The sequence below is a fragment of the Corylus avellana genome, chromosome 10 (genome assembly GCF_965113065.1).
Source record: "Corylus avellana chromosome 10, dhCorAvel1.hap1.2, whole genome shotgun sequence".
Lineage (NCBI taxonomy): Eukaryota > Viridiplantae > Streptophyta > Magnoliopsida > Fagales > Betulaceae > Corylus > Corylus avellana.
In genome coordinates, this window is record NC_142499.1 from 17,919,698 (window position 1) to 17,932,263 (window position 12,566).

Consider the following 12,566-nt stretch of genomic DNA (forward strand, 5'->3'; position numbering starts at 1 on the left):
ACATAAACTCTAAAAGAAACCTATGGATGGAACAAAACTCACCCATATCATGTTCGGAAGCGCCTAAATTATATGCTATTTAATAGGCAAGATCATACCTAAGCACATCCCATGACAGAATGAAACCATATTTATTACAAGGAAAAAATGGCTGCCCACTCTTTAAGTCAATTTTACATACAGCATTAGCAGGTTAAAGCCCCGCATGCCAGAGAGAAAAAAACATTGCAGGAGGTTTGCTCTGCCCTACCCTCCATTACTTACTTAACTCGGAGAGAAAACATAAATAAAAGCAATATCCTTCCAAATCATTAAAATTGAATTCCAAGATGCCACAAAAATGCCTCTTATAAAATGGGAAATTTCCTATGTATGTTGAGGCACATAATCAGTGCATGTTTAGTTAGTATTACAAATTCTACCCTCCCCCAAGATATGGAAGCCAGGGAAGGGACGCAAAAATTTTACTGGATAACCCGCAACAAGATTTGATTATTGAGACAGAAGCCTCTATTCTTCTTGATAAATGCATTCATTGCTTCAATCTGTGAAGAAAAGCGTACCAATGCCATTTTAATGGGATCTGGGGATTCAGCTCTAGCTCTGCAATGGTATAATAAGGGATTCACCTTGAGAAAATTATCAGAAGGAACATATACAACCGTTTAACTCTTTTAAAAAGTTCAAGGCATAAACCTTAGAAACAACTCAATGCCTGCATCATGTGCACAGCCAGTCATGAATCGTTCCACATCATAAGGAGTAGCATTTCGAGGGAGTCCTTGCAGTAAAACCTGACCAAAATAGGCAAGTCCAAATTAACATCATTAGATGTGTTGTAGAAAAGGGAATACATTGATGTAAACACTAGAAAAGGTCACAGTGCTTCACCCAGCAGTCTTCAAGTTCAAATCGGCACAATGTTATCATCATAGTGATTATAAAAGGTTTTGGGTATTGTTAAGACAATCAAAGTTCGACATATTTGTGGCATATTTTTAAGAGGAGAGATAGAAACTCATATGCAAAGTTGAAAGATCTTTGCAGCGACAGTCTCCAGGTTCAGAGAGAAGGCAATGATTACCAACAAACAACATCTAGACAGCAGCAGAGATACGAAATCTGTTAGAGCACAAGCATCTTCAGAATGGATATATATATATATATATGCATGATGTTTGAAATAGTTAACCAAATAATGTTTGAAATAGTTAAGAACAGAAACTGTTATAACCAATAAAACAATTCTTCAAGAGAGTAATAGTTTTAGCATGGTAGTCCATACGTCAAGTCTAGGGGAACTTTACTGACACTCAGATATTTTCAATCTAGTACAAATACACAACGCACAAAGAGTCAAAGTGCCATGGTAAATACCCCTTCGATTTGGGTCAGAGTTCTGAATTATACAACCCAGTACAATTACTTTCTCTCAAGGAAGAATTGGGTGTGTTTGAGTTTATTGAGCAAACTAGTCAAAAAATTCATCTAAAAACGACTCAGTATCAGAACCCACACTTTAATCATCATGAATTCATGTATCAGTTGTTGATCCACTCTCATAATGCCAATCCACAGATCAGCATCACAAGTGATTTCTGTTGCTTGACTAATACAAGATGGAACTTCAAAAAAAACTGGTATGTCAAAATGCTAAATACTAGAAAACTTTGACTTACAGTTTTTCCATTATAGGGCATAAGTGAATCCCACTGAGAACGATCAGCCTGATATCCAAGAAACAAACATTATCAACCATAGACATATTTGCATATCAACACAACCTGATAAATCATATCTTAGCAGATGTATCTATCTTGGCATTACCCTCTCCAATCTGTACAATCGACCCTTTCTTGTGATCATCCTCATAGCTTGATCAAAGGCAGAACGGGAAGGAAATTGCACCACCCTGACCACAGCAAAATTCATATAAAAAAAAAAAAAAAACAAAAAACAAACAAAAAAACAAACAAACAAAAACAAACAAACAAACAAACAAAAACTTTTTTAGTATCTAAACAATACTATGTCAACTCCACCCAAGTGTAAAGAAAGAATTAGTCAGAGAACAGAGGCAACGAATGCACCAAATGGAGATTATAGAAACCAATGATTTTGATCAGGGACCGGTACCATTAACAATTCCCACAGAAAACAGGGGATAATGCACAATAAAGATGATTTTTGCCGAAACGCATACATAATTTTTTCTAAAAGTAAAGTGAAGTTAAGGAGAGCAATACACTCCCATAGGCGTAAAGATCCGGTTGTAATCGAATTTCAGATCATCCATAGTCAACTTGCACCCATCAAGCATCTTGACAATGTCTGTCTTCAGTGTATGCCTTGTAGCTCCAAACAATTTCCCGTAGACCGAACCTGATATCATTGAAATAGAACATATGCCCATTTCAGTGAAATGCTCAGCCCATTCCCTACACTTTCTCAGCAACCAAACAGACCCAAAAAGATCTAAACTCTAACCCTAAACCCAGAATCAAACTCAAACCCTAGCTGTATGATTATCAGATAAAATTACAAAAACGCCCAAATCAAATCTCGAAATGCACGAAACGTCCCGCACCTGTGTCTGGGGTGTGAAGAAACTGATTAACCGCCGAATCCTGGGGCGGCTGCTCCGATTCGGTCGAGAACCGTCTCGGCGAATCGCGAAGAAGCAACGGGAGGCCAGGGTTTGCCCTAACCGTTCGATCCGTAATGTTCGATCTCAGTGCGGTTCCGAGAAGTCTGAGCTTCGACATTTTCTCGATGGGGTTTGGAAGGAGCTTGCGACTGCACTGTGTGGCAATCAGCTATGGGTTTAAGGGAAGCTGGTGGTTGTCGTTTTGCAAAGAGGGAATTAGAGAAGCTTACCCCAATTTGTATCCAAATATCAATGGACTCCCATAATGTTTTCAAAATGTTACTTTAGCTACATTTTAATTTTAATTTTATGCCCGGGCCTAAATGATTTGAGATATTCTTATATTGACCCAAACACGGCCCAATCAAATATGAACTATTCTTTATATAATGGCAAATCTGCAATTAACCCTCGGCTTAACAAGGGTTAAATGATCTTGGCAAAATTAAAAAGACTATTTTGCCCTCTTATATTGCAATAACCTCTTCATTTCCGTTGAAATGGAGAAAACGTAAATGGAGAGGATTCCGTTCCTATCGGATCAGTTTGATTCTTATTTGAATTCCACCAACATGTTCAAAGTCCAACTAATCGATCAGCCAACTATAATTTTAAAATAAAGCATATTTATTTAAATACTTACACAAAAGCATGTGTTTATGCAAATTATAAAATATATGAGATATGTAAAGTACAACCATTTTTAATTGTGACTCATTTTCTTTTGCTATACACAGTGCATATAAGATAGTAGAGAGGATTATTGCTACTTCAAACACGTATAACTATTAAAGCAATTATATAAAAGTTTAATGACAATTAGACCAAAAAATGGGTTATATCTACAAAATTAGTTTCAATAAACAAAAAATACAAAATATATACAAATATAAAGAAGATAATGAATAAGAGAAAGAGAAAAGTGTTAAAAAGAAGATGAAACCAACCATAATTTTCCCAGAAATAACAACAACAAAAAAGGCCATAATTTTATGGTTTATTATGAGAAAAAAATATTAAAAAAAGAAAAAAGAAAAAAAAGAAAGTGGTCAACTGGCCATGATTATATGGTTTATGAGTAAATGTTCAAAGTTTCAATTTTGGTAGAGATGGTATTCATAAATAAATAATTCTTTGGGATTTAAATGAATAATAGATTTTGTTTTTTTGTTTTGTTTTGTTTTTTTTTTTTTTTTTTGTGTGCGCATATTGGTAGGCAACTATGAACAATATATGGTTTTCATTAGTTTAAGGTTATATTATTTTATAAAAACATCAGTTAGGTTATTTCACTCCTACAAGGTAGGCATGACTGGCAGCCCTTCAATGTTGTTACCAACTAAAAACATAGATACAAAGGTAAAAGGTTTCCTTTCTTAATTTTTTTTTTTTTTTTTTTTTCAAAATAAAAATGTTAACGAGCAACCCAAATACAAGCACACTTAAAAAAAAAAAAAAAAAAACACGCACACACAAAAGAAACCTTCGATGGCAACCTCCTTTAAATGAATTTGTCAAGATCAATTGGGATGCGATTGTGAATAAATGCAATAGAAAGATGAGCATAGGTGTGACAGTCAAAGAGAGAGGAGTTGACAACATTGTCAGCCTCAAAAGAATACATCATTGACCTTGTTGAAAAAGCCACAACTTTGGAGGCCGCTCTTTTTAGTATAGAATTGGGGTTGCAAATGGTGGAATTGGAAGGTGATGCTCTCCAAGTGGTACTGCAGGCACCGTATAAAAATGACACGAAATTAAGCATGTATGACCATCTAACTAAAAATGCTAGAGGTGTCTTGAGCCGTCTTGTCAGGCGAAATGCAAATGGAGCATCCCACCATCTTGCAAAGAAGACGTTTTTTGTTAGTGAGAAACATGTCCTTATATATTCAAAATGATCATTACTGCCAACCATTTGATAGAAACTATTAGATGCTTACCTGTAGATCCATATTACAACTAAACAGGTGGCATAGCTGATGATGGGTGGCCCCTCTCTTTCTGGGAGTTTTTTTTTTTTTTTTAATTGAATGGTGAAAAGGGTTATAGGGGTAGATCTTTCCCACTTTTGATCCGAATGGAAGAAAGAATGAGAGATTCTATAGGAATGCTACCAAACACAAGGTGAATAGCGGCCCATTTAGCTAAAAAATGTGCACGAAAATTGGCACATCTAAAAACTTTCAAAGCACTCAAACTTTAAAAGAAAGAAATATCAAGAGTAATGTCAAATACAATAGAAGCAAACTGCCAAGTGAAGAAGAGATGAGACTGATTCACAATAAGAATCACCAGAAGCGCATCCCATTCCAAAGCAAAACAACCATAACTAGTAGAAGCAACCAGTCGAGTGGTAAAAAGAGCAGCGGAGGCTTCACCTAAAAAAACATCCGTAGACGGAAGCTTTTGAGTAGTAGCTAGAATGATATTTCCTGAAGCATCATTGATAACCGCAGCTACCACTGCAAACTTATCTTGGATAGCCACATCAAAATTTCCCTTTGAACATCCAGTCTGAGGAGGAAGGCAAAGAAAGGAAAGGGCTACATCACGCCAAGCTAATAGATGAGAATCCATATTAGACTTAAGCTGCAAAATAGCCTTTCTCGGATCAGGCTGAAGAGCATCATGAATCGACTTACAATGAGGTAAATGAGTTAAATAATTGATTATGTCACATGGTAATGGGTGACTAGTTGTGATATGGATTCAGGTGTATATTTAACAATTTGTCAAAAATCTGATGACATTGACCATTTTGGAAGGATTATTATTTTTGGTTCGAGTAATAAATCATTCTTAAAACTTTAACAAGTGATTATTATTAATCACTTAACAAGTGATTATTATTAATTTATCATTAATAATAAATCATTCTTAAAACTTTTTATTGCCAATATTAAAAAATAGCATTTTGCTCCTACAAAACAAAGTTATTGTACATCCAAACTTTGTCTAATATTCAGAGACTAATTGTTAAATTTTATAGTTTAAAATAAAATTTTACATCTCATTATTTTCCTTCCAAGAAAATAAATAAATAAATAACAAAATAAATGTGCTTTTGGCCCTTTGGAGGGGCTTGTAACTTTTTTTTTTTTTTTTTTTTTTTTTTGAGAAAAAACACTGATAATTTCATTGATAAAATCGGTTACACAGAAACATGAAGCTCTTGTAACACAATATCACAGATACTCCCTGGAATAGAATTAATCCAGGTTCTATCTGTGACGTTCCTAGTAGCCAGTTTAGCGAGGGAATGGGTAGCTCCATTAGCCTCCCTGCGTACATGAACTGCTTGCCAACTAGACACCTCTTGGGGGACCAACCTCATATCGTCAATGATGTGGCCAAACCGAGCTTCCGTATGAGTTCCCTCCTGTAGGGCCTGGATCACAATCTGGGCATCCCCTTCAACCATCAGGTTTTGGAAACCCATCTCCTTACAAAGAAATAGTCCATGGAGTAAAGACATGGCTTCCGCTACAGCAGGTTCAAAGTAACCCAGTCTCGTAGTCCTCCGTGCTGCCATCACCTGACCATTATGGTCTCGTATAATCACACCCATCCCCATATAACCTTTGTGTTTGTCACATGCAGCATCACAATTCAACTTAACCCACCCCTCTGCTGGCGTCTACCATTTCTCCTTGGTCACGGCAGAAATTTTCTCACATCCCTGGTGCAGAAACCGCAGCTCCTCTACAGCTCTCCTGGCACCTAAAACCAGCATATTCGGATGAGTAAATTTTCCTTCGTGTATCCAGGCGTTGCGTCTGAACCAGATTTTCTGTGCTGTAACGACGAATAGCTGCAAGTCCTCCCCTGCACATGTCTGAAAGAAGTGTTCTGCGACTTGTAGAAATTCGTGGGCTTCAAAACTGCTTTTCTGGAAAAATTTTGTACTAGCTCCCCACACGTCCTTTGTAGCAATGCATTCCCATAATGCGTGGTAGGCTATTTCCTTTGGAGGGGCTTGTAACTGGTGCTACTTTGTTGTTCGGTTTGTTTGTTCTTAATGAAGTTTTTTATTCATAAAAAAAAAAAATGAAAAAGAAAAAAGAATTGTAGAGAATCCTATTCCATTTGTTTGAAGGTGTTTTTATTTAGAGAGCTCATCCTATTAGGATATAGTGTAAAACTCTTTTTTATAGCCTTCGATAAAAATTTGACACATAAAGTAAAAATATCAAATACAATGAAGATGAAAACAACATATATTTAATTCAAATCATTCCCATGAATTGGGGAAAATTTATACTCGTCCCCCCTTTCTATCCATTTTAGAATAGAAAAAAAAAAAAAAAAATTAATCCCATGAAGTTGGTCATTAATTATAACTCAACGTCCACCACTCGCTAGTCACCACTGAACCCCCTACCCACCACTGAGCCATCAACACCAAAATCTCCAAAACCAATCAAAATTATGGATCCGGTGGTTTTATCAATAAGTATTTTGTATATAAGATATTTTATAAAGACAAGATAAATTATTTGGTGTGAAAGATTTATATTATTATTATTATTATTATTATTTTTGTATTTCAAACTCAAATGTCTACTTCTTATTGAAAGGTACAAAACATTCAATTTACGACTATTGAAGTTATTCTCTTTTATAATTTTTTTTATGGTAACATAATATAATGTGAATGCTTTGTATTTTAAGTATTTATTAATATTTTTATTTTATGGAGAAAATACACTTTATCCTCCTGAATTATCCACCCATTTGTATTTTTAATCTCAATGTTTAAAAAATGACATTTTACCCCTCCAAACTTCCAAATTGTTGCAATTCGACTATTCTGACTTTTTTTTTTTTTTTTTTTTTCAAAATGCCCATATCCAAAGTTTTAAAAAAAAAAATTAAAAAATTAAGAGATGGCCGGTCTGGGGTGGTCGAAGCCACCCTCAGGCCCAACTGGGGTGGCCGGCCACCCCTTAATTTTTAAAATTTTTTTTTTTAAAATTGGGATGATGACATTTTGGGAAAAAAAAAAAAAGTCAGAATGGTAGAATTACAACAATTTGAAAGTTTAGGAGGGTAAAGTGTCACTTTTTTAACATTAAAATTAAAAGTGTAAATAAATGAATAGTTTAAAGAATAAAATATATTTTTTTCTTATTTTATTTATTAAAAAAAAAAAGTATAAAGACATAGAGTTAAAAACCGACCAGATAGAAGAAAGTTGCTGTTTAAAGCTTCCGTCCTTCCCGAGATACGAACTCACTGAGTCAGCGGTACGGCCCTTTCCTTTCCTTTCGTGGCCCCGCAAAATAATGTCCACGTCACAAATTAAACAGCGTAGGCCCCACCTCCTCGGAATTCATCGACGAATTGACATGGTGGCCTCAGTCCGAATAAAACCTCCCCCACAAAAGAAGAGTAATGCTACTTGAGTATCGTTCGTACGTACGTCCCCGTAACTTCCGGTTGCGGATTTTCTCAATTATTTTATTTACTAATTCATGATTAATCAAAACGCCAATCTGTCTTTTCTAACAACTAAGCGAATAAACTAATTAAATATTCAACGGAAAATGCTATTTCATCAGGTTCTTCTGGTTTCTTGTGATTCGTATCAAACTTTTCGGAAAAAAAACAAAATTTAATTTTGGTTTGAGTTTTTCATGGGAAGAAGCTTTTTTATTTTTAATAATTTTATAATTGTCACATGTTGTCAACTACATACTCTTCTTTAATAACACGTTAGTACATTTTCTCACGTTAATTATGGCAATGCTTTTTTATTTTATTTTAAATAGAACTCATCTCATTGATTAAGAGCAAGGACGTTTACATGGATACAGTCAGGATAATCCATGTTCCGCATGATCTCTTCCCTAAGTGAAATTACCACCTTTGCTAATGTGTTGGCCGTGTCATTGGCTTGTCTAACCACATGTCTAACATGCCATACTCGGTGTTGTTGTAAGTTCTTCCTCGCCTCATCAATCAACATGCAATAAATCCCTTTCCACAGGCTATCACGTTGCAGGGTTTGAGTGATTTCTTTCGCATCACCTTCGAGAATGAGATATCTCACATCCATCTTCTTGCTAATCTCCGTAGCGTACTAGGCGGCCATGGCCTCCGCAGTTGCAGGTTCTATGGCCGTTGGTTTAGATGTGCAAAATGAGGCTAGCACAACACCTCTGTGATCCCGAAGAATGACGCCCACTCCCGTGATGTTTTGCTCCTTAGAAATTGCGGCATCCCAATTCGCTTTTACAAAATTCTGTGGTGGCTTTTCCCATCTTGTCTCCCTGTGAAGTGATACTGCAAGGGGGGATTCTTAGACCCATCACCCATGTGACCATGGCTCTCTCAAAGTTCGCTATTTGCTCATTCGCCTGTTTCATGAGTGTGACCCGCGACAGCAACTCTCCACCGTGAACGACATGATTTCTTCTGAACCCAAGCAGTCGCGCTACTGTGGTGAAGAGTTGAAAAGTGACATCGTCCAACTTTTTCATAAGCAGCAAAAATATCTCCTTAAAACTAGTATCGTCACTAGTGCATTTGTGCAATGCCTTAGGGCCCTCAAGCCATACATCTCTGGCCGATTGGCAATGCCAAAGGAGATGTCCCACTGTCTCTTCATATAAGCCGCATAAGGGGCAGAGGGAGTCTGAGACAATATGACGCCAATGGAGGTTTGCTCTTGTTGGCAAAGCATTTTGACACGCTTTCTACAAAAACATCTGTAAAGCTGGTGGTCCTCTTACCTTCCATATTCGCCTCCATAGCGTCTTGCTGGACCATGAATCCGAGAATGAGCCTATATCGCCGCCTTTTCCATGTGATAGCCACTTCTAACAGTGTAAACCCCGTTCTTAGTTCCCTCCCACACAAGTTGATCAGCTTGTCTACCGGGACAAATAGGAATTTTGCAAATGGTTTGCACCTCCACTTCTGTGAAAATCTCTTGAAGTTTTGGAACATTCCACCACCTACTTTCCTGGTCAATCAAATTACTTACCTAGTCCTCACTGTTCACCCTATCGGCAGGCCTTTGCAAGTTGTATCCCAGATTCGATTGGACCCACTTGTCCTCCCATATCTTAATAGAACAACCATCTCCTACCCTCCAAACGAGCCCCCTCAGCAAGGAGTCCCTTAGCTTTCCAAATACTTCGCTAGGCATATGAGGGATTGTGACCCAATGTCAAATGCATAAAGGAGCTTCCCCGAAAATATTTCTCTTTGAAAATTCTGCCCACCAATGAGTCAGGCTGCTGGAGGATACGCCACCCTTGCTTTGCCAAAAGTGCTTGGTTAAAAATTTCGACATCTCTGAAGCCCAAACCCCCCACATCTTTAGCTTTACTCATATTGTCCTAACTCATCCATGCAACCCTTGACAAGTAATCTTTATGGTCACACCAAAACCTCCTCATCATGTAATTAATTCTACGACACAAAGATTTGGGGAGTTGAAAGATACTCATTGTATAGGTGGGGATCGCTTGGATGACCGCTTTGAGAAGGGCCTCTTTGCCCGCCTGAGACAAAAATTTCTCCTTCCATCCTTGAAGTCTATCCTAAATACGGCTTTGTATGGCTTGGAAAGCTCTAGTTCGGTTTCTTCCTATTAGGGCCGGAAGTCCCAAGTACTTCTCATAGCATTGTGTAGAGGTCACTCCAGCCACTTCCAAGAGGTAACTAGGTCCTCCAACCATAAACCAATGTTAGTCAAGCTGGAAGGGTACAAAAGAAACAAACAAGATAAGGTGGCTTTCCGGTTTGAAGCAAATTAGGATCTAGATGAGGATTACCAGCATGTGGTACGTGAAGCTTGTGGGAGATGGGGGCCTTGGTAAAATGAAGAGAGGGAAATGGGGAGCAACGTGTCGGTCATTTGCAATAAGTTGAAGCAGTGTGCAGTGGACCTTAAATGGTGGAGCAAGAGAAAGAATGGTAATGCAGACCTTACTGTACGACAACTTTCTGACCAGCTGAAACTACTTCAAGCAAATGAGTCGCCTTATACCTTGGAGGAAATCAGGAGGCTGCAGGAGGAGATTGATGCTATTCTAGAGAAAGAGGACATAAAATGGAAACAACGTGCCAAACTAAATTGGTATACTTGTGGTGACTGTAACACCCCTTATTTCCATGCTTGGGTCACTAACCGAAGGAACATAAACCGGATGGGAGCTATCTATGATGCCTCTGGTGTTGAATGTACTGGCCAAGGAGAAGTCTTCACAGCTTTCACTCACTATTTTTCAGACTTGTTTACCTCGGGTGGAACTATGGGGGTGGAAGACTGCTTGGCAGATTTGCAACCTAGGGTCACTGCCGAAATGAACTTCTCTCTGACCAAAGAGTTTAGAGAAATGTAGGTGAAGGAAGCACTTGATCACATGGCTCCAATGAAGTCCTCGAGACCCGATGGCTTCGCAACTAGATTTTTCCAAAACTCTTGGGACACGGTTGGTACAGAGGTATGCCGAGCAGTTCTTGGTTTTTTAAATTACAATTCATTTGATCCTGTAATTAATAGAACTTATATCGCCCTTATTCCAAAAAAGAAGAAACCAACTAATGTCACAGAATATAGATCGATAAGCCTTTGCAATGTTTTTTACAAGCTCATTGGAAATACCTTAGCTAATAGACTCAAAAAGGTGATGAATTGTATTATCTCCCCATATCAAAGTGCTTTCATACCTGGCAGACTTATCTCTGATAATATTCTTGTGGCTTTTGAGGCTCTCCATATGATGAATGGAAGACTAAAAGGTCACAAGGGTTTTATGGCTTTAAAGCTAGATATGAGGAAGGCATACGATAGGGTGGAGTGAAATTTTTTGGAGGCTACTATGTCTAAACTGGGATTTGATAGTAGGTGGATCCAACTGATTATGACATGCATTACTACGGTTACTTATTCAGTATTGGTGAACGGGAGGCCTCATGAAATCATTACCCCGTCTAGGGGTATCAGACAGGGTGATCTCCTGTCACCTTATTTATTTATCTTATGTGCGGAAGGTCTGAGCTCCTTATTGAGCAGTGCTGAGCATAGGGGGGAGATCACGGGTCTTGCTATCTCAAAACGGGGAACGAGGTTGAGTCATCTCTTTTTGCAGATAATTGTTTGCTCTTTTGCAGGGCAAATATAACCGAATGGATAAAAATTCAGGAGGTGCTAAAAACTTATGAACAGGCCTCTGGACAGCAGCTTAACAGAGGCAAGACCTCCATTTTCTTCAGCAAGAATACCCACACAAAGACACGACCAAAATATGAACTTTGCATTGCCTAAACAATGTGCACCACTCTAGATTCCCCAAAGCCCGACCAGCCTTTCTTTTGTAAAGTCATCACTTTCACGCCCATTTGTCCAGGTGAACTTTGGGCCAATATAACCCAAATCAGAAAGTTGGCAAGCTTCCAAAGTCTCCCGAAAATTTTCCATCTGCCTTTCACGACGGGTGGCTGCTCCCCACTGCTCGGAATTGTCAATGATTTCATTTAAGTCCCCCATGCAAAGCTAGGAGTTGGTGGGAGGGTTCGCAAATACTTTAATAAACTCCATACTTCATGTCGCCAAGTGGGATTCGGATGTCCATAAAAGCCGGTTAGTTTCCACTAAGGCAGGCAATTTTGACACGACTCGCGAACCCGACATGAACACGACACGAAGTTAACATGTATTGGATTTGAGCTTATCAGTTCGGGTCTTAATTGGGTCTACCCGATTAAGACACGATTAAATTCATGCCTAGCGGGTCGACCCGCCAGACACGTTTAATAAATGGGTCTGGTAGATCAACCGGGTCTGGGGGGTTAATCGGGTCTAGCGGGTCAGCCAGGTCTCGGGTGACCCGCCAGACCCATTTAAATTATTAAAAAAAGAAAAAAAACTTAGTTAGCCCTAACACTTACTGACTCACTCACG

General features: G+C 38.2%; 1 protein-coding gene across 1 annotated transcript; it reads right to left on the reverse strand.

The window, feature by feature from the left end:
* Positions 1-112: 112 nt before the first annotated feature.
* On the reverse strand, positions 113-2,852 carry LOC132192052 (Ribosomal protein S24e family protein). Its single transcript, XM_059607242.2, has 6 exons — positions 2,588-2,852; positions 2,247-2,382; positions 1,828-1,912; positions 1,680-1,727; positions 697-794; positions 113-603 (listed from the first exon to the last, which is right to left on the reverse strand). Exons 1-6 carry the CDS (start codon positions 2,763-2,765, stop codon positions 465-467), a joined length of 684 nt encoding a protein of 227 aa, XP_059463225.1. The 5' UTR covers positions 2,766-2,852; the 3' UTR covers positions 113-464.
* Positions 2,853-12,566: the final 9,714 nt, after the last annotated feature.